A 24,647-nucleotide genomic window follows, 5' to 3' on the forward strand; every position below is an offset into this window, starting at 1 on the left:
GGACCCCTCTAACCTGTTTCTATTATAGTACTGAAGTTACCTTTTAAAATTACATAATAAACTGTTTATCATAAAGCAATTTTCAAGCAAGTGGTCACATTTAAAAAAATATTTGGTTTTGAAACAAAAACTGATCAACTGGAACTTTAAACATTTTTTAAGTAAAATCACCATAACCTAACCAATTTTCCTAAGAAATACTTTGCAATTAAGCTGTTTTGTTTTTCAAAAGATCTATTGATATAAGTAAACTGTAGATAAGTGTTTTTGGTTATTTATAAAATACAAGATTCAAACTTGAGTGTATGCAGGAAAAAGGCATTTCCATATGAGCTAAAGTACATGTAATGCAAGTCTTTCTTAAAACCTGTCTACTTCTTGACTGAATTATTTTGTTCTTAGAAGACAGGAGGTCATTTTATACAAGTTATATAAGAAAAGAGCATGTATTTTAAGTCCTGTTGGCTGTCATTGTTCCATTAAGAAAGGTTTTTTCTCCTTTACTTTTTAACAGGTTTTATTTATATATATATGTTATAATGCTCTCAACTTTTAAATTAAGAATTTCACCTCACTGATGGAAGTTGTATCAAAGTGACTCAACAAGGCCACACCAAGTTTGTTTGTATTTCAAACAAACTATTTCTAAATGGATTAACCTACTTTTTTTTTCTTCAGTAAAAATCATTTCATACGTGTTCAGATTAACGTCTATCTTAACCCAATTGGTGCTATTTCCTGTAACACTCACGAAAGTAATAGCAAATATTTCATCTTCAATCAAAGAGAACAGAATAGAATAGTCAATTTTTTTCTTTCAAGTCTCAGAATTGAAATAATCCTCTTCTTAAAATGAATGGAAGAAACCTACATGTATATTAATTTTAATCAAGATTTAAATAGTAATTTTTTGGGGTCTCTTTAACTGTCCATGATTTTAAAATATATGTATATTGATAAACAAAGACAAAAAAATCTGCACAAGTATGTGAAATTTGATCCAAAAATATGTGCACTTAGTTCTAATTTTAAAATACTTCATACAAAAAAGATGTCCTCGGTGTCATGAGTTTGTATAAATTATTGTCTATAGTTTTTTACGTAAGGAGCCAGTCTATTTATATCAAGCACATTTGTTTAAAGGTCTTAAAATTGATACAGTTTTTCAAATATATAACCAAGACACATGCATGAAACACAAACTCATTAATAATATTCCAGACAGATTTAAAAATTAATAAATTATCAAATTGTTCCAGACTTTACAATTAAAATAAAGAAAATTTTGATTAATCACACAACGCAAAAGTAACATTATGCATAAACGATCTACTGTAATTAGACAAGGTCTACAATTTTCTGCACATTAAACAAAAACAAAGAACTTTGCACTACTCCATAGATAATTCAAATACCATTCCTGTCATCCAAAACCTCATTAACTCGGAAAAATATACCATTTAACTGTTGCGATTTATAGCCTTATCTTATTATTTCTTCCTTAGTTTGAAGATTTATAATTATAATGTTTTTGGTCACAAACAAGGACAACGAGGGCATATCCACTGCATTAAATATGGACTATACAGGTCGTAATTAGGTTGTACTCTACCGATATTATTTCCGAATACAGAGCTCGGTCTTGTAGAAAATCAACTATTAACATTTCAATAAAGATTGTGATTTATTGTCAAGCATGCTCTGCCTATGTCGCGACAAAGTCAACGATTTGTCGGTAATTTACTAATTGCATTTTCTGTACTGCAGTAAAAACTGGCTGCTTTAATAAGATGGCATGTTAATACGCATCAAATAAATACAGGGAATGGATTCAAATAAATAGATTCATTCCACGTCTAACCATGATTTATACAGAAATCTTCAAATACAATTGCTCATCCTTTTAAGGATATTGAATCTTGTCGTAGATGCAGAGCAATTAAATAACAGTTGCAATCACAAAATCACTTTTCATTCTGTTTAAACAGCTAGATTAATGTCAAATTTAACAAGTCTATCGAACTTATATAAAACAAATATATCGTCTAAGTGATCTAAGGCCAATTAAAATTAATAGCTAGATTTTCATCCCCGCCCGCCCCTCTGAAATCGTCCCGCCCCGATTTTTTTTATTTAACAAAAATACGATTTCCGGATTTTGTTCATGTCCGTTACCGGGAACCATCGATAATTTCATTTAATTCAAAACTTCCTATTTACGTTTCAATTTCGTTTTTTGTATTTCTTCGAGTAATCTAACGAAAATGATTGAGTCGACATATTCTGCTGCTCTATGATGACAACATCATCTACCCAGAATAGAGATTGATAACGAGAAGGGCATGAAATATTCGAGTTACGAGTAAAACGCCTTGTCCTTGAACGCAAATTGCGGTAGTCACAAGTGAATTGAAAACCGTGTTTTTTTCTTTATTTATACAATGACTTTGTGTCAGGAAATTTGGACTGTGAATGATATCCAAAGCGCAAGAATCGTAGAACAAATTGGTACAAAAAACATGACTGGATTAAAGAAATTGACACAAGCACGAACTTGTTTGATTTATGACCATATATTGAGAAAAAAAGTCGACAAACACGCATTTTAATTTGGTTAAGTTCATGTTTTACATCATAATTACTTTCAACACTGAGTTTACATTTTATTCTGTACTCAATACTTGTGTTGCATACAATTGTACCAATACATTTTTTTGATTTTATGGGGACTACAAACCATTGCTTAGAAAGCAAAATAAATTTGGTGTAGGTATAGTTCAACTGAAGAGAGCATTTCTCTTCTTTTTGATGTATACTATAAATAGGTTTCTAAAGCGGCAATTACATGTATAACAGTGGTTGCCGATCAGGGATTTTTATTTAAGAGTTTAAAAAATAATGTAGCATTCCTTATACATCATGTCTATACATTATACAAGCTTGTTTTCCACAAGCATATACCCTGCGGTTTGAAGAACTCGTGACGAGGGTTTCATAAAATAAAATCCTCCCACCCGCCCCATTTTTTTCAAAACTTTGGATGAAAATCTACTAATTAATTTTAGTTGGCCTAACCTTAGATAAATTTCTCCAAAAATTTCCTCCAAAAAATTACAACCCTAAAAGTCGTGAACACCATACTTTTTGGGGTAAAAGTATGCCACAAACTTTAAATTTCAAATGAGGAACAAAATTCTATAGGCTAGTATTCAGACTTCAACAAAAACCATGAATTCAACATTCTAACTCAATCCACCAAAACTGGTACCAATGGAAATACCACAGTTATGAATTTTCTGGTTAATATTGGATCAAAACTTCAATGTAAACTTGACTTTGATAAGGGAGAAACACACTGACAGACACCCAGAATAGAAAACATTAAGTGTCGTACATGTACCAATGGAAAAACCACAGTTATGAATTTTCCGTTTAATATTGGATCAAAACTTCAATGTAAACTTGACTTTGATAAGGGGGGAACACACTGACAGACACCCAGAATAGAAAACATTAAGTGCCATACATGTACTAATGGAAATACCACAGCTATGAATGTTCTGGTTAATATTGGATCAAAACTTCAATGTAAACTTGACTTTGATAAGGGTGGAACACACTGACAGACACCCAGAATAGAAAACATTAAGTGTCGTACATGTACCAATGGAAAAACCACAGTTATGAATTTTCCGTTTAATATTGGATCAAAACTTCAATGTAAACTTGACTTTGATAAGGGGGGAACACACTGACAGACACCCAGAATAGAAAACATTAAGTGTCGTACATGTACCAATGGAAAAACCACAGTTATGAATTTTCTGGTTAATATTGGATCAAAACTTCAATGTAAACTTGACTTTGATAAGGAAGGAACACACTGACAGACACCCAGAATAGAAAACATTAAGTGCCGTACATGTACCAATGGAAATACCACAGCTATGAATTTTCTGGTTAATATTGGATCAAAACTTCAATGTAAACTTTACTTTGATAAGGGTGGAACACACTGACAGACACCCAGAATAGAAAACATAAAGTGCCGTACATGTACCAATGAAAATACCACAGCTATGAATTTTCTGGTTAATATTGGATCAAAACTTCAATGTAAACTTGACTTTGATAATGGAGGAACACACTGACAGACACCCAGAATAGAAAACATTAAGTGCCGTACATGTACCAATGAAAATACCACAGCTATGAATTTTCTGGTTAATATTGGATCAAAACTTCAATGTAAACTTGACTTTGATAAGGGAGGAACACACTGACAGACACCCAGAATAGAAAACATTAAGTGCAGTACATGTACCAATGAAAATACCACAGCTATGAATTTTCTGGTTAATATTGGATCAAAACTTTAATATAAACTTGACTTTGATAAGGGAGGAACACACTGACAGACACCCAGAATAGAAAACATTAAGTGCCGTACATGTACCAATGGAAATACCACAGTTATGAATTTTCTGGTTAATATTGGATCAAAACTTTAATGTAAACTTGACTTTGATAAGGGAGGAACACACTGACAGACACCCAGAATAGAAAACATTAAGTGCCGTACATGTACCAATGAAAATACCACAGCTATGAATTTTCTGGTTAATATTGGATCAAAACTTCAATGTAAACTTGACTTTGATAAGGGTGGAACACACTGACAGACACCCAGAATAGAAAACATTAAGTGCAGTACATGTACCAATGAAAATACCACAGCTATGAATTTTCTGGTTAATATTGGATCAAAACTTCAATGTAAACTTGACTTTGATAAGGGAGGAACACACTGACCGACACCCAGAATAGAAAACATTAATTGCCGTACATGTATCAATGAAAATACCACAGTTATGAATTTTCCGGTTAAAATTGGATCAAAACTTCAATGTAAACTTGACTTTGATAAGGGAGGAACACACTGACAGACACCCAGAATAGAAAACATTAAGTGCAGTACATGTACCAATGAAAATACCACAGCTATGAATTTTCTGGTTAATATTGGATCAAAACTTTAATATAAACTTGACTTTGATAAGGGAGGAACACACTGACAGACACCCAGAATAGAAAACATTAAGTGCCGTACATGTACCAATGAAAATACCACAGTTATGAATTTTCCAGTTAATATTGGATCAAAACTTCAATGTAAACTTGACTTTGATAAGGGAGGAACACACTGACAGACACCCAGAATAGAAAACATTAAGTGCCGTACATGTACCAATGAAAATACCACAGTTATGAATTTTCTGGTTAATATTGGATCAAAACTTCAATGTAAACTTGACTTTGATAAGGGAGGAACACACTGACAGACACCCAGAATAGAAAACATTAAGCGTCGTACATGTATCAATGAAAATACCACAGTTATGAATTTTCTGGTTAAAATTGGATCAAAACTTCAATGTAAACTTGACTTTGATAAGGGAGGAACACACTGACAGACACCCAGAATAGAAAACATTAAGCGTCGTACATGTATCAATGAAAATACCACAGTTATGAATTTTCTGGTTAATATTGGATCAAAACTTCAATGTAAACTTGACTTTGATAAGGGAGGAACACACTGACAGACACCCAGAATAGAAAACATTAAGTGCCGTACATGTACCAATGAAAATACCACAGTTATGAATTTTCCAGTTAATATTGGATCAAAACTTCAATGTAAACTTGACTTTGATAAGGGAGGAACACACTGACAGACACCCAGAATAGAAAACATTAAGTGCTGTACATGTACCAATGAAAAAACCACAGTTATGAATTTTCTGGTTAATATTGGATCAAAACTTCAATGTAAACTTGACTTTGATAAGGGTGGAACACATTGACGGACACCCAGAATAGAAAACATTAAGTGCCGTACATGTACCAATGAAAATACCAGTTATGAATTTTCCGGTTAATATTAGATCAAAACTTCAATGTAAACTTGACTTTGATAAGGGAGGAACACACTGACAGACACCCAGAATAAAAAACATTAAGTGCCGTACATGTACCAATGAAAATACCACAGTTATGAATTTTCTGGTTAATATTGGATCAAAACTTAAATGTAAACTTGACTTTGATAAGGGAGGAACACACTGACAGACACCCAGAATAGAAAACATTAAGTGCCGTACATGTACCAATGAAAATACCACAGTTATGAATTTTCTGGTTAATATTGGATCAAAACTTCAATGTAAACTTGACTTTGATAAGGGAGGAACACACTGACAGACACCCAGAATAGAAAACATTAAGTGCCGTACATGTACCAATGAAAATACCACAGTTATGAATTTTCTGGTTAATATTGGATCAAAACTTCAATGTAAACTTGACTTTGATAAGGGAGGAACACACTGACAGACACCCAGAATAGAAAACATTAAGTGCTGTACATGTACCAATGAAAATACCACAGCTATGAATTTTCTGGTTAATATTGGATCAAAACTTCAATGTAAACTTGACTTTGATAAGGGAGGAACACACTGACAGACACCCAGAATAGAAAACATTAAGTGCTGTACATGTACCAATGGAAATACCACAGTTATGAATTTTCTGGTTAATATTGGATCAAAACTTCAATGTAAACTTTACTTTGATAAGGGAGGAACACACTGACAGACACCCAGAATAGAAAACATTAAGTGCCGTACATGTACCAATGGATATACCACAGCTATGAATTTTCTGGTTAATATTGGATCAAAACTTCAATGTAAACTTGTCTTTGATAAGGGGGGAACACACTGACAGACACCCAGAATAGAAAACATTAATTGCCGTACATGTACCAATGAAAATACCAGTTATGAATTTTCCGGTTAATATTGGATCAAAACTTCAATGTAAACTTGACTTTGATAAGGGGGGAACACACTGACAGACACCCAGAATAGAAAACATTAAGTGCTGTACATGTACCAATGAAAATACCACAGCTATGAATTTTCTGGTTAATATTGGATCAAAACTTCAATGTAAACTTGACTTTGATAAGGGAGGAACACACTGACAGACACCCAGAATAGAAAACATTAAGTGCCGTACATGTACCAATGGAAATACCACAGTTATGAATTTTCTGGTTAATATTGGATCAAAACTTCAATGTAAACTTGACTTTTATAAAGGTGGAACACACTGACAGACACCCAGAATAGAAAACATTAAGTGCCGTACATGTACCAATGAAAATACCACAGCTATGAATTTTCCGGTTAATATTCATATTGGATCAAAAGTTTAATGTAAACTTGACTTTGATAAGGGAGGAACACACTGACAGAAACCCAGAATAGAAAACATTTAGTGCCGTACTTGGGTAGCAGGGGTGGATGCAGGAATTTTCGAAAGGGGGGGTGCTAACCCAGGGCACCCAGGGCAAAAGGGGGGGGGGGGGGGGGGGGTGCAAAGCATATGTCCCGATACAAATGCATTGATTGGCAAAAATAAAGGGGTGGTGCGCACCCCCGGAACCCCCCCCCCCCCCCCCCCCCCCCCCCCCTGGATCCGCTACTGGGTAGCTATAGGATGAGCTTAAAAACATGTAGCAAAGTATCTGAAAGTGACAATACAAATATTATCGGATGTAAAATTCTGATAAGATCTTGCATACAAAATTTCTTTCTTATATGTTCTATATAAACATGCAACATTGAAATAAAAGTTTCCTATAGCTCGCAGCTGCATAATAAAAATCTAAATGGCAGTAATCAGATATAGCTTTAGTGTTGTCCAATTTAATAAAAGATTTTAATGAACATTAAAAGAATCATTGATCTAGAATTTTGTAGACTATGCTGCTTTGATAATCCTGTTTATAAAAATTTGCTTATTCCATCAAAATATGTTACTTGAGAAAATAGATGGATTTTAAATTAGTCAAATTCAAATCTCTTTAACATGTTTTGCCCTATTAAATTGGGAATGACATAGATGATGCTTCCTTTTGCTTTATAAAGGAACATAACTAAAGAATGGTAAAACCCAGGCGTGGATCCTTGGGGGTGGGGGTGTTCTGGGAGTTGGAACCCCCCTTTTTCTGGACGATCAATGCATTTGAATGGGGACATATAGTTGGAACCCCCCCCCCCCCCACTCCCTCTTTGTCCTGGTTTAGAATCCCCCCTTTTAAAATGGCTGGATCGGCCCCTAAAACCGATGCTACCCATATCCGTACTAGATCTGAGTTTTGAGGTAATAAGCATTGTGTATAATTTTCAAACATTTGGTTGAGGACATATTTTGGACTTTGGATGAACAGATGGACTAATGGAAGTAGACTGACAAGGGTAAAACTTAACCATCCACAGAGAGAGGGCATATAAAGTGCATTAATTATAAATTAAAATTTTCAAATTAAGGAGCACTCTGTTTTTAATGTGTTTCTTTTATGTATTATACAAGTTTTATAACATATGGTCTATGTACATTTATGTAAAATTTCCGTCAATCCTTCAAATTATTTATACATGTATTTCTACTATTTATTTATGAAAGGAAATTAATTCTCCCACACATTTTTTTTTCATCTAAAAACAGAAATGTGGTATACCATATTTTCATTAGTGAATCATTTAAAAGACCTCACGAGAATTAAATTGTTAAAAGGTCTATGTTGACATGAAGAAATATAATCTGTGTTTTGATAACTTAAGTGTGACCAATTATAGTTTTTAGGTAACAGATCTCAAAATCTTAAAGTTACAAGTTACAACCAGTCATAGTTAACCATCAAATTGGATGAGCTTGAGACTCAGTTGATATATTATTTGAGCAATTGCAAGTCATTTTAAAAAATAGGATCAGAATTGAATTTTATAAAGCTTAATGTCACTGGACTTCATCTAAAGATTACCCAGAATGCAATACATTTAGGATTGATTGACAGGTGTTTAACACCACTTCCAACACAATTGTGCTATTTAGAGGTCAGTTTTTAATGATGGAGGCAGCCGGAGTGCCCGAAAGAGCAACCGACCTATGATATTGGTAATGGTATATCAATTTATGATGCAAAATAAATGCATGTTTATGTAAAAATCAAAAGCCAAGGTACTGGGCTGTTCTTCATCTCAAAATAATCAACTTCATCATGGAGCAAGAATGTTTACTCTCATCTCACTGTTAGTAGTCTTGTTTGAATTGTTTACATTTGTGCTTTCAGGGCATTTTTTAGCTGACAATAGGGTATGAGTTTTGCTTGTAGTTGAAGGCAGTACAGTGACCTATAGTTGTCAAATTCTAAGTCATTCAGTCTCTCATGTTTGAGTAAAATTAGCTGCTATATTTTGATCACGTTAGGGACGACATCAAAAGTTCAATGAAGGATAAAAAACTTAGTTCACATAGTTTTTTCACTGACCCCCCCCCCCCCCCTCTTAACATAATTTGGGAAAAATTGATTGACCAATAGGGATATATATAAAATCGATTTTAGATTAACAAAACTTGCAGCAATGTTGACCCCCCACCCCAAACTATTTGATTTAAGTTTTTATCCTACATCATCTTTTGATGTCATCCCTTACATTTTGCACATTGAAAAACACAGCTGTGAGTTGTTATCAACAAATGACATATATTTATATGTCATTTTCAACTTGCCCACCCTAGCAGCCCACTTGAGCACTTAAACATCAGATTTGAACTGATATTAAACACAAAATTTATAGTTGCAATTCAATTTTATCATTTAGGCAAATGTTTGCAGTACCACAAACTAATTATAAATGAATTGATAAAACTGTGTTTAGTTTGCCCATTTGTAGGTTCACTCCATAGGGTGGCCATAAACGACAATTCAGAAGAAATGGTCACTCTGCCATGGATGGGTAAGAATAACAAAATCAATTGATCAATTGCTGTTTACTTAATGTTTGTATGCAAATATTTCATGCATTTTCAGGATAGGTCAATCTAATGTCCAAAAAAAACCCACATAACAATATTATTTCTAATCTATTGTATTTTGTAATCAGAATTAATATATTAAAAGGTTATATACATGTATATAAAAAGTTAATTCCAAGTGGTTATAATTTCTACTAAACTTTTATTTCACCACACCTGCAGACAGGTGATATACCACACATCTTGAAATTGACTAAATCTAATTAATATGAGCCTTGATGAAGACTTATGACTAATGATAAACTTCTTTGACAAATCTAATAACCTGACAAGGTGTGGGGTACAAAGTAAGACACAAAATACAAGTCAACCACACCAAGGAAATCATTCAATTTATTGAGATTTTCATTGCAAATAATTCTGTATTAAGTCATGAAAATAATATTTTAATTAGAAAAATAGAATTATCTTGAGCGCAGAAATTTAATTAGTTCAATGATCAAACAAAGTTAAATCTGGGTAATGAGTTCTCAAAGGACACATGTTTATATACTGTAGCAACATGAATTTTGTGGTTTTGTCCATGAATTTGATATCATGGCATAGGCGGATCCAGGGGGGGCCCCCCCTTTCGTGGGGAAATTTTGGTTGATTATATAGGGAATCATTGAAGCATGACTGGAGCATGGCCCCCCTTAGGTCAGTCAGCGGGGCCCCCTATCGTGTATCGTGTTTCTTGTGGTTAGTACTTCGCTTTAGGGTTAGTAATGAAAGGCGTTGTGTTCAAATCAAATTGTATTCAAGTTATGAGACGTTGCGCACAAGGCAACGTTACGTAAACAATAGGCAACGTAAACAATAGGTAACGTTAGTGACGTTAGTTACTTAGTAAATGTACAGCGGCTAATACTTGACACCCCCCTTAGGAAAAGTTCTGGATCCGCCACTGCATGAAAATTATTTTCGTATTTTCCACTATGTGACCCCAAGATTTTTTTTTGGTTGTTTGTATTTCATGGATAATATCAATTTATGATTTAAACCAAATTTAAAAAAAAAATCATTATATATATTAAAAAAAACAAACTTTTGAATAACAATATATTGAATTTGCAATTATCTAATGGTCTATCTTTATTAATTTGCCATAGCATTGCTATTTTTGTCATTGGCTTGAGAGTATGAAAATCCCCTTATACCTTCTGACCCTCTTTAAGAAATGGAAAAAAAAGTTGAAAAGAAATTTTATTCCTTTCCTCTGGAATAAAAGTCTACTTTATGTTCAATCACTCTCTCACGTATGTTAATTTAAATGTGTCACATTTAATATGAAAGGTAACAAAAATAAAAAAAATATAGAAAATGTAGGTTAACCACAAGTGACACTTAAAAATACAGAAACACAAATTAATCAGAGTATTTCTACGCTGTATGGTATACACTACTAAAGTATTTTACAAGTCTACACATAGAAAATATTATAGGTATTAAAATCCTAAACATCACAGATAAATAAATTTTAACTACATTCCTGTATGCTTATTCATGTTATTCATATTCACTAATTTCTATATTTTTGTGGTTATTTTTATCTGATCGTATTTGGATAAGCCATTTAATACTTGATCAATGACCAATGTAAAATGCACTGACTGATTTTCATCAAAACCAAACTTTTCCTGACAAAAACATATGCTTACTTAAGTCATGCAGAAAAATCTTATTACTCGAAATCTATTTGCCCTCAGGGTAGGACTATTGTGTTCAGAAAACGATTTATTTCTATGGAAAATTTGCACCAGTCACAACTTTTCTTCTTTTCAGCCCCTCGGCTAACTTAATTCCTCCAACGACCACTTATATCTAAATTCAATGACATTTTAAACCTCTCCGGAAGTCTGAATCACCTTAATAATGAACTTCAATTTTTTTTTTTTTATTTAATTTGGATTTAAACCCCTTCTGTATTCACTTTTTTCAACTGAAGAATTTTCAAAACTAATTAACAGGTGACAATAAAAATAAAAAGTCCGCAAATCAGTTCAAATGTAATTGCAGGCCCGTAGCCAGGAATTTCCAAAGGGGGGTTTGTTGGACTAACAAACTCAACTTTAACAGTCACAATTCGAACAGAACATCGACTTTAACAGTGCTTATTTGTTTTCAAGGGGGGGGTTCGGACGAACCCCCCGAACTCCCCTGGCTACGGGTATGAATTGGCTGGGTTTATATCAGAGCTGGCACAAACTATGATGCTTTATCTTATATATATTGATGCTAAACATTATTCCAAATTTAATCTATGAATCTTTGGTCAACCTGACACGTGGATTTTACAACATTCCTTCTTCAGCTTTATCATTTATGAAAGGGTTATGGATTAAAATGAGTTCAGCTCAACTTTAAACTGTTTCATTAAAGAAAATAAAAACTGTTTTTTTTGCAAAGTTTAACGAACTGCTATAATCTATATACAGCCCTGACGCCGGGGAGGAAGTTATGAATCAAATCTACTCTAACATCGTTAGGTTGATTTTCTAGGCACTGTATATATATATATATAAAGAATCTTAATATTCCTTTTACAACACAACGTAATTAAAACGTTTAGCTGACTTTACAGAGTTATCTCCCTGTAGTGTTAGGTACCACCTTAAATATCGATGTCAAGCAATCTCACCTCATTTTTAGAACATTTACTCACCTAGAGGTCTTTTTCTCTTACACCTTCTTTTCCTATACTGTTTGGTTGGCGTGTCTTCCCGAGGTTTTGATGGTTTCTGGCTAGTGTGTTGTAATGCATTGAAATGGGTATTTACATGACGTTCCAGTGCTTTCTGCGACGTGAACCTTAAGTAACAGCCATCAAATATACATTTAAATGGTTTGTCACCACTGTGTGTCAGAATATGTCTATCTAACCAAGATTTAGAACTAGAAGATTGATTGTAAACTTTACAGCCCTCCCACAGACAATGAAATTTTTCACCCGTTTGCTGTTCTACATGGCAATGTTTTAAGTGGTCCATAAGACGACAAGAATCTAAAGAAATATCACAGTTTTTCCATTTACATATAGAAGGGGTCTCTTTGCAACTCTCTTGGACGTCAGGGGCCCGAGAGTCCTTGCTGATTTGACTAGACACACAACTTCCTGCGACAGACAGCGGCGTGCACGAACGAGAAGCATCTGGTGTAAGCAGATTCGAACAACTGTCGTTCCCCATATCATCTATAAAGCTGTAAATAAATAACCATAACAATGACTACAGATGTTATTCAAATTTAACTCAAGCTTAAAATCAACACTTTAGTAACCAAACACGTAACAAAAAAAAAAGAATTTTAAATTCAATAGCAACAATTGTTAACATGGCAAACAGGTGATGATTTTTCGGTAGAGTAACCACAAACACTACGTATGACAAAGTGTGCATGACACTCAAACATAAGGGTCAGACTAAATACATGCAGATCAAATCTGGAAAAAGATATTGTAACAATTATAAAATGTATGTGTCTCTTTTAACTGAATAGTTGATGACAATAAGACAGCGACCCAATGGCACAAATAACCAGCAGAAATCTCAAGGTCAACTAAGAGTAATGAACAATATATCGTTTGATAACTAGTTATTTTGGGGCCCTTTCAGGCTTACTGTTCTGTGTGAGCCAAGGCCCCTTGTTGAAGACTACTTTATCCTTATAATAATGAATTACATTGTGACATGGATGGAGAATTGTCTTATTGGCACTCATACCACATCTTCTTATACCTAATACATAAGTGTCTATACCAGCTCTAATCTATAAAGTTTTTATGTAAAAGTAAGTACATTTTTAATGCCCTAGATGTCAAAGCACTTACCATGAATCACCATTTCTTTTCACTGTAATGAGATCAAGGCATGATAGACCTAACTGTTTCTGGACTTTTTCTTCTGTGATTGTCCTGAAAAATAACATTCAAATTAGTAAGAGATAGAAATGCAATCTGTGGTTTACATTTATAGCAAATAATACTGGTGACAATAATTACAACCCTGGATTAAGGAGGTAGACCTAGGTTAAGGGAAATAACTCTTAAAATCATCAGTACGTTTGTGTCAACCATTTTCAAAAACATATTCTAAGCTTCTAGGTTACATAGATTATTTTTAATCTGTTTCAGGTAAATGCTTAAAAAACATTGATGAACTTGACTTTTACAAACGCTTAACTGATTTAAAGAGTTATCTCCCTGAACCAAGGTCTTCCCCATTAAACCTTGATTGTCAACTAATACAGAAATAAACATGGACTGTACCTAAACACTCTCATGAAACTGAAGGATCTACGTTTTAATAATTCGTATGTTTGTACATCAAAACGAAAAAAATGTAATTTTTTGTGTATCCATTGCTTTATGGGATGCTATGACATCAACACCTTGGTGAACTCTTTAGAAATATTACCCTGTAATACTCTGACAGTACAGTTGAAATGCTTTATTCTAAGTTCTGAAACTGCTAGCTTTCAAATAAGTCTGGGATAGAATACAAACCCATTGCAATTCTTCATCCTTTTTGAATATCAAATTGTAACTAAGTAGATTAGTTTTTTATTTAATATATTTATTTAAATACAATGTAATATATAACATCAGAGGGTTGAAATTTAAAACACCAACAACCGATTAAACTGATAACTACCCTATATATATATATAAATGGTAGAAATCAATGTATAAATTACTTCCTTATTTATAATCTATGATGGTAAAAAAATTGACGATTTATCATTTTTACATCATATTTTATCAATATGTTATCACGATCTGTCCTCCATATTACATAAACAACTGAGAACTGTTCTAATACTTCCTACATGATAACAATTGTATTGTATAAACCCTGCAACTCTCACAAAAAATCAAACAAGAAAGAATAATTTTAAGTCATGAACACTTATAACTTACGATTAATTTGAGAAAAAAACAGATGCTTCGCAGGGCACAGCTTTATACGACCGCAGAGGTCGAACCCTGAACAGTTGGGGCAAGTATGAACACAACATTCAAGCTTGATACAGGTCTGAATTTGGATTGTGATTAAATAGTTGACACAACATAGGTTTCTGACACAGAATGAATGTGGTCTAAGAATTTAAACTTAAAAACTTAAAAATTTTAAATTGGACATTAATACCTATTATGGTCCAATATCCAAAATCTAAATACATGGTTAGATTCAGCATATCTTAGAACCCCAAGAATTCAATTTTTGGTGAAATCAAATAATGTTCAATTTTAGACCCTTTAGACCTCAATGTGGACCAATTTGATAACTAAAGTTATTGTGCAAAAACCAAGAAAAATGCTTATTTGGGACCTGTTTTTGGCCGTAATTCCTAAACTGATGGGACTAAAACTCCCAAAATCAATCCTAACCTTCCTTTTGTGGTCATAGACCTTATGTTCAAACTTCATAGATTTCTATTTACTTATACTAAATTTATTGTGAGAAAACCAAGAAAAATGCTTATTTGGGCCCTTTTTGGCCCCTAATTCCTTAAACTGATGGGACCAAAACACCCAAAATCAATCCCAACCTTCCTTTTAAGGTCATAAACCTTGTGTTTAAATTTCATAGATTTCTATTTACTTTTACTAAAGTTAGAGTGCGAAAACCAAATGTCTTCGGACGACGACGCCAACGTGATACTAATATACTACCAAAATTGTTTTTCAATTTTTGCAGTCGTATAAAAACTTGTAAGTCATGAACACTTCAATATAACTTATGATCAAATAGAGAGAAAACACTTGTAAGTCATGAATATTTCAATATACATTTTTGTAACTTACGATCAATTTGAATCGTATGATCTTTTGTGATAAAGAGACACTAGTAAATCATCTTCAACTTTTTGCCAATAATTATTTATAAATAGTACTGTAAAATGGAATCGGTAATCTTCAGTTAATATTTAAATAAAATGCATGTTTGCCATACTATTTGAAGAATGAATACATTCTTTACATTTTCTTCAGGTTCTCTTGTTTTATAAAATCCAATTTATTGGATATAATGAAATCTGTGTCTTTATGAAATTTTTATGTCTCATCAGGAAAACAAATTTTGCAGTCGAAATTTTACATCAAGAACGAATTACAAACAAAAATTGGTAAAATCAATTACTTTGCTACACTATTTTTAAAAGGTGTCCCTTTCAGATAAATGTTTAACTATACCAGACAATGTAGAAAAATGAAGAACAATATAAAAAATCCAAGAACTATTAACATTTTATGATTTGTTTTTTGCTATAAATCCTCTTTGCAACTCTCTCAATAAATCAAAGTGCTGTTCTTTATTCATTATTTCTAAGCAATATTTAAGAGGTAGCTCAGACCTCAAATACTTCATATTATATTACATGAATATTTCAGTTCAAAATTGAAAAAAAAATAAACCAACATGGTTAAATCATAACAAAATAAGTCCCTAACAATTAACTTGCATTGTTGTAAGAGCAATAAACGTTGTCTAAAGCCATAAGATGTGAAATACTGTCTGGAAAATCTTCCCTCAAGATTACAATTTTTTTCGATAAATACAATAAGTACTCAGCATCAAAAACTTACAGCATTCTTCTTTTATAGACTGTCTCAACCAAATCTAACATCACACAAGCTGTGAGCAGTTATTATGAACGAATAGAAACCACAAGTGCTCTTGTCTTTCCATTTTAAAGAGGATTAAAAACCTTACCACATACAACACAGGACAAAGAAATTGTAAAAAATTATTATTTAATATTTCCAGGATGAAGAAATTAGTAATGTTTGAACTTCAAACAAGGAAGTGTCTCTTACATCTGCTTATCATCGTAAAAGTGCACTGTCCTTCCAAAAATAACGTGATTTTACAAAACTAACCTTTTGAATTTGGAACTGCCAAATTTAGGTCAAAACCCTACATGTAATCTGCGGCACATATATATTTTATGTATGCTAAAAAAATTACAAGTTTATGTGACCACAAAAATTTTAACCTATCATTCAACCTTCTACGTATATACCTGACAGATAGATAAATGGAAGAATGCACAGACCGCAAATCCCTATACTATTGTAGGCTTGGCAAAAAACGCATAAATTAAATAATTTACGATTGTTTTATCCCAACTGTACGGTTTACGAACTGTAACAAAAAATAAAATGAAAGTTTGGGATAATCTTTTACCAACTGTAACAAAAAATAAAATGAAAGTTTGGGATAATCTTTTACCAACTGTAACAAAAAATAAAATGAAAGTTTGGGATAATCTTTTACCAACTGTAACAAAAAATAAAATGAAAATTTGGGATAATCTAAGTTGTTCATTCTTACTAATCCCATTCAAAATTATTATGAATATAAGATGCAGAAATGTGTCAGTAAAAAGTTAATGAAATAAGACAATATTTTTAATAATAATAATTCTTTATTCAAAGAGGGTAACAAAATTAATCTTCCCTGAGGCCCTCATAAAATACATAATGAAAAGCAATCAGGAGGGCATTATCAGCAAGGATGTCCGATGAGATACAAACTTCAATCTTAAATATTTTTATTGCAACTATTAAATTCAAGCCAAATAATAAGAACGAACTGGAACTTCACCATAAGAGGTTAATTGCTTCTGGAAATTATTTTGATGAACAAAATGTTACAATTACAAACATTCAGACTCGATTATCCCTTATTATTTCCTATTGATTTAAGTATTGCTTACAGTTTGTTGAAAAACAATTAAATATATTCCTGAAATTGTTAAAACTTTTATCGATTTAATACTAACTGACATTACATTGCCTTCCGTCAAAGGATTTTCTGTAAACGTCATTACCACAAAAGGAAATGGAAATGTTTTTGTGACAATTTAAGGAAATAAATGCACTAGACAAGTGTTTTCCCAGACAATGTGCTATATACAAAGTGTTCTCTAAGTGTTTTCAAAGTGCTGTAATGCTAATGTCATTGGTGGCCTATGGCTGTATTCTGCTCTTGGTAGGGGTTGTTGTCTCTTTGACACATTCCCCATTCCAATTTTTAATCCTATGTATAAGCATTTGATTATAGCTGTAATAGTGCAACTGCACTCGACATTAAGCGCTTTCAACAAAGAATAAAATTATTGATTGTCAAATGTTTAATGTGTCCTGTGAGGATGCAGACATTAATATGTATAATGAATAAAGAATCCAAATTATCTATAGATATCTTTTTTTTTTAATGTTGTTAAATATCAGACGTCTTTATTAATATTTACCACACATCTCCTTTTATTCATAACATTTATATGATATGCCGTTATAAATCCATAATATTTAATATTCAGAAACAATCCTTTCCTTATTTGCCGCAAAGTCTTGTGCAAATGATACATTAACATGTTAATATAATGATTTGTATGAGGGACAGGTCCATTAGTTACTGAGACTGTCTATGTTTGTAAAAATCAGGTTTATAGTTATCTTCTTTAAAATACTATTGTAACCTATAGCTCGTTGCACAATTTTGAAAACTTTAAAATATGCCCATTAGTTACTGAATTTTACAGAACTATATATATACTAAACTGTAAATAGATTTTTAACACACTTCAAATCTTACAAGGAAAAAAAATCATATACCTTCACGTAATTTGTACACATGAGCTTATAAGAAGTTTTTAGATCAGATAATTTTCAAAAATATGATGTTTCAAGGTCTGACAAAAGTATAGACATTGGCCACGGCCATTAATTTGCCATTAATTTCGTTAAGGATAAAACATTAAAATGCATGTATACCATGGTAATAGTATTTGTACATTATCTTTACTTTTCATCCACATCTTATTTCAGATTGTACTCCCAAAGGAGATCAAACAAAATCCAGGTAATTCCAATGCTGACACAGTTAGCAGACAGCAGGTGAAGGTCATCAGTAATAAACATGTCGTCTGCTGCTACTGGAGCAGAAACTGATTTCATTGATCCATCCACATCTGCAGATAATTGGACCCAGGTCAATCAAATATCTTATACAAAGTTTAAAATCTATGCCAAAAAAATCTTTAAAAATTATAACAACAGTACACTGAACATTGCCATGAGCGAAAACAGATAACATTTAGATAATAAAAACATCTTTGAAAATTTCTGGTTATATTGACACCTTTTCAAATACAATGAAAGTACCATCCAATATCAAAATATTAAGACAGAAAAAAATAAAATGCTCAACTTTAAAAAATCACAATAGACTTAACAGCTGCATGCTAGGTCATTTTAAAATTTTTATGTAACAGGTCTAATACCAGTGCGAAATGCAAGGTATACCCTGGTAATATTAATTCAGCCATGGAAATATTTCCAAATGTCTCAACTCAACCCCCCCCCTTTTTTTATATTAAAGATCTGTACATCAGCACAAAGTTTATAGCAAAAAATCTTGCTGCTAGATGGGATGTATGGGGTGCAAATATATCACATAAATATCAATATTATTATCAATATTTACATGCCTACAGTCACTATGATCAAGAGAAGAACCAGTGGTTAAAATAGATTTCCCAAATTCCCACGGGATTTCAATTAACTTAATTAAGTCATACTGATGAAAATTGTCATTATAATAGGTTTGTCCTAATTTATTGATGCTCTTTAAGTTAAGTACTTTTTAATCTATATAAATTGAAGTTAAGTTAAGAAAGAGCATAACAAAATCATTTCATAGGCAAGTCTTTAATACTTATAATAGTACATGTACAAATACTACAATGTACTAGCTGTATATGCACTTTTTTTTTACGGTGTACTTATTTTCACGAATTTCGCAAAAATAAATACATGTGAATCAAAGGCAGCCTAAATAAATGTAAAACCTTTAAAACCTATAATCTACTCAGGATTTTTATTCTAAAGAAAATACTTTGAACACTACTGGTACCCTATGCATAACAAATGATCGTTACTAACTCTTACCCATAGGAAAGGACAATTCTATTCTAAAACATGTCTTGGTATACATGTATATATATATATAGATGTTACTTGAGATCTGAGAGTTATAAAGTGGTGTAGTACGTTAATAAATATGTCACCAACCTCTTTCAAAAAAATCTATTTCTGTAGTATATAGTTTATAAAAGGTCAAAATTATACTATTAATTTTTTGTAAGGTCCTTTGCTTTAAACAGAAAATAAATGATAACATGTTGTAATGGAATATATTACCTTTGATATACGAATCTCTTCCTACTATAAACTGGGAAAATGCTGTAATAATCTTGTAGATGTATATAATTCTGTACATGTTTACAAGTTACTCCAATATTGTAGTATTTCCAAGAAATAGGATAGAGATATTATAAACATTTAAAATAGGTCCCTTGTTCTGGCTGTTTTCGAATATGAGGCTAAAAAAAAACCAGACTAGTACTGCAGACTACAAAATTTGGACCTAAGCCTCATGCCATGGTAGTCCTTTTTTTATTTTTGATATTTTGACTTTCATGCACATAAAAATGTTATTCAAATTTTCTATTGTAAAACATCATAGTGTAATATCAATTTGACAAAATATTGGCAAACTTCTTTGAAGAACTTTATAACATGAGGGTGCCCTGATGTTATATGATTATTAACAAAATATAATCGTTTAGATTTGATTAGAAATGAAATAATCTCAGAATTCTTATAACATTTTGTTGGTCAAGTAATTTTAGCAACAAGACACTTTGATAATTTCGTCTATGCTTTTTGAAATTTCTCAGGGAAGACACCAGATTTGTGTCCCTACTTATCTTGCCAAATTTTAAGTTTTTTTTTACAGTTTCTTGACAAACAGGGTGTCTTAGCTGTGTAGTATACTTGTAATAAAGTCAACTTTTTTATCATCCTGTGACTTTGATGTGAAGTACAATTTTTAATACTGTCTTGTGGTTTGAAGATGCAAGACAATATAAGTCCTTCATGCAGGACATCATACTACATTGTACATCCAACAACTGTCATAAAACTATGTCAAATAATACTTAAAACCAGTCTGCCCTGACTGAATGTGTCACATGTCTAAATTTAGGTCCAACACAAATTAGTGGTGTCGACAACGTAATTTTATTTCACTACTATATTTGTCTCTGATTACGATCTCCGTTATTGATTTGACATAATAGCTTACAATTTGTGAGTCGATTTCCATTATATAATGCGACATACATTGAGATATATATCAGTCAGCAAATCTCAGTTATAAAGAAAGCACTCTTTACTGCATGTGTACACAAACTACAAATCTGTTACCTTTGAATGGAGGGAACTTATGTTTGCCTTATAGTCTTCAAAGTTTAAGAACAATTTACTGCAAGGACCAAAGAGACAAAATTATAAAGCTCAGGTTAAGAAGACAAAATAGTCAGCAAATTTAAATGCAGTTATAAAGACAGCACTCTTTACTGCATGTGTACACAAACTACAATCTGTTAGCTTTGAATAACTCATGTTTGCCTTTTAGTCGTGCTAGTCTTCAAAGTTTAAGCACAAATACTGCAAGGACAAAGGAGATGAAATTATAAAACTTAGGTTAAGACAACAAAGCCTTCTAAACTATCTTATTAGCTCAGCTGACTTGAGTGGAACTTGTATACAGTAGTTCTAAATATAAATTTCAGCTCTCAGAAATGCTTGCTTAATATAAAGAACTAAATTTACCAATTGCAGGAACATGATAAACCCGTTAAGTTTTATCCTTTCAGCTGTATAATGCAGCTAAATCAATAATTTTAAATTCTGATGTAGAAGTTAAATAAATTTGAAAAGATAATACAAGTACATTATATGCTTTGTGAACAGTGACTGAACTATCTCATAGCAGAAATAGAAAACACAGAAACTGAAGAACACTAATGGCCAAAACATCTGATTCCAATAAATCAAATCTTTTTACTTGAATAATGAAAACTGTTCATAAGAAAATGGTTTCGACTTAGTCTTAGAAAAATATTGCTTCTTTGTAATTTTTCAGTGATATTTCGTCGTTATAGTTCTACATTAAAAAGCCCCCAAAATTGTCCTTATATACTTAGTTTTTGGACTTTGATATAAATCATTGTTTTGTAACCTTATTATTTTAAGTATCCAATGATCTGTCCACTGAAGTCACTTTTGCTAAATAATTTATAACGATTCCTGTATGAACTCAGGATTGAAATACGATAATATGTTTAATTGGACAGATGGACAACATGGACAACTTTCCTCCTATATTCAACTGGCCTTTAAAAAAACATTTATTTTGTGTTTTATATATAAATCAAATCAGCCAAGTGGTAAAGTTACTATTGATATCATATAAGGGATTCAGAATTAATTTATATGGTTCATGCCAGCAGGAGAGAGATTATTTTGAAGTACAGTAATAAATTAAAATAAATGACCTTGACCTTGTTTGCTTTCAATAAATAAATATAAATTGTTACTCCTACACCTGCATGTAAATTTCACTTTGATGCCATTATTTACAAATTCATCAAAATGATTTGTAAATTTATATTAGCAACTTTGATACATGTGTAGCATACAAGTATTCTATCCAAATAGACCTTTCTACTAAAGTACATTGTACTGTACAAATACAGGTGTGCAGAGAAGATGAAGCAATAAACGACAATATTTTAACAGTCTCCTGGTAGACTGCTGCTGTTGTGAGTCGATCAACAGTTACAGTTTATATGATAAATCACAATCCAATTTGGGGACCCCATCAACCAAAATAATTGCATTTTTCCAATACACTATTTATTTTGATTTCATTAATTTAAGTTGCACTTTTTGTGTACAACTTGGTGATTTTCAAGATAATAATAATAAAACAACAATAATGATTTGAATCAAATTGTATTTATCATATACCTCTTTAAAATCTTTTCAAAAAAATATATAATTTCTCTTTGATTATTTCACCATTTTCCTATATTAGAACTGGCTGAAAAGAATTGCTTTTGTGATAAGGTTCAACTGTATTTCCAATACAATTCATCATCTTGAATATGCATAAAATAAGTGGAACCCGACATTTATTGAAGCTTTACAACAATCAACTATACAATTCATCCTGCTGTTACAAAGTCTGTGACAAACACGATCAAAATCATATTAATAAATTTATTCCTGCTCATTCAGGAAATTATGATTTAAAAATATACACAATTGTACCTGCAATTCTATAGCTAGAGTCTTATAAAATAGCACATGTCGCAATAGACAACTTACAGACAAACGTACATTTCATGGCATAACATTTACAAACGCGATCAAAATCATATTAATAAATTTATTCTAACTCATTCAGTAAATTTTTATTACAAAATTTTATTCAAAATATATGCATATACCTGCACTATTAGGGTCTTATAACATAGCACATGTTCCAATAGACAATTTACAGACAAACGTTCATTTCATGACATTCATTTCATGACATAATGTTTATAAACATGTATATTTCTGTCTGATAACTGCCTAGTCAAATCAACCTTTGTATTCATTCATACAGAAATATACAAATCTATTTATTGATCAGGAAATATTACAAAGCATTTAATTATCATGGTCTCAGTTATTATAACATATATATAACTTTCTATTTAACACCTTTTTGATAATTCCATTTTTATAGCACTACAACCTCTTTAAATGGCTAGTCAATTTGATAAACGTTTTACCTACTAACCCACTCTACATAAAAACTCTTTGTAGTCTATATAAACAGGTACACTAGCCAAGATGCACTGCCAGTACAGGTAATCTTGTTAATACTCTGTCGGACGCAGTACAGTATTTAATGCATTGAAAACGAAAACATGTATAAACATGCCGCATCAATTCAAGTACTGTACACATATGCAGTTACAGTCCATCAGCGACTAGAAATCTGTAGAATCTAATCAATAGGAGATATAATGTAATCAATATCAGGAAGTAACAGTGAACCGCTCACATCAAAGAACAATATTCTGCATGATCAGCAATTTCCGTTTGTATTTTATATAAAATATTTACTCTTAAGCCTCAAAGCCATCTTTCTTAGCATTGAAAAATGACTACTTGTAGATTTACTTTTGAACTATCTTCTTTTGAAATTTTGAGATTATGAAAATCTAGATAAAAACAGACTTTTACAAAACCATTATCTGGAAAAATTTTGTTAAGAATAAAAGGAAAGTTCAAAATTTTTATCATTTGATAAAGTATCTACACATTAAGACTACACATGACAGCCTACATGTATATCAGCAACCTTTCTAGGAATTAATTGAATAGATCAGAATGAATAAGGGCTAGATCTATTTTTGATCTTCTTTAATCAATGTATTTAATCAATAATTTAAATTGGAGTTTTAAAAGCCGACTAATTATACAAAGTCATGTGTCTGCAATACTACCAAAATCCACAGTGGCATTGTTAATTTATACCCTAATCTATAAATAATGATCTTTTAATTGAATGATTAATTGTATTATTTGAGAGTTACTTACCCCTTAATGAATAAGTTGCATAACAAAGTATTGTGTAAGCATAGTAAACTATATGCATGTCACAAATTTCCTCCCACAATATAATTTGATTCAGTTTAATTTAAATATACATGTATCATTCACACATGACTAAAATATGGAGAAACAACCAAATGGAATTTGATAATCATATTGTCTCAGACTACATGTATGTATTGTTAACACCTAC

The 24,647-nt window shown here is 31.9% G+C and overlaps 1 protein-coding gene across 1 annotated transcript in view; it reads right to left on the reverse strand.

Moving 5' to 3' along the window:
* Positions 1 to 24,647, reverse strand: part of LOC139491764 (zinc finger protein aebp2-like) — a 48,790-nt gene that overhangs the window by 14,854 nt on the left and 9,289 nt on the right. The window contains exons 2-3 of the mRNA XM_071279615.1: positions 13,760 to 13,843; positions 12,596 to 13,131 (exon numbers count right to left, since the gene is read on the reverse strand). Of these exons, the coding sequence (XP_071135716.1) occupies positions 12,596 to 13,131; positions 13,760 to 13,843 (620 nt within the window). The remainder of the gene's footprint in view (positions 1 to 12,595; positions 13,132 to 13,759; positions 13,844 to 24,647) is intronic.

This window comes from Mytilus edulis, chromosome 10 (genome assembly GCF_963676685.1).
Source record: "Mytilus edulis chromosome 10, xbMytEdul2.2, whole genome shotgun sequence".
Classification (NCBI taxonomy): Eukaryota; Metazoa; Mollusca; class Bivalvia; order Mytilida; family Mytilidae; genus Mytilus; species Mytilus edulis.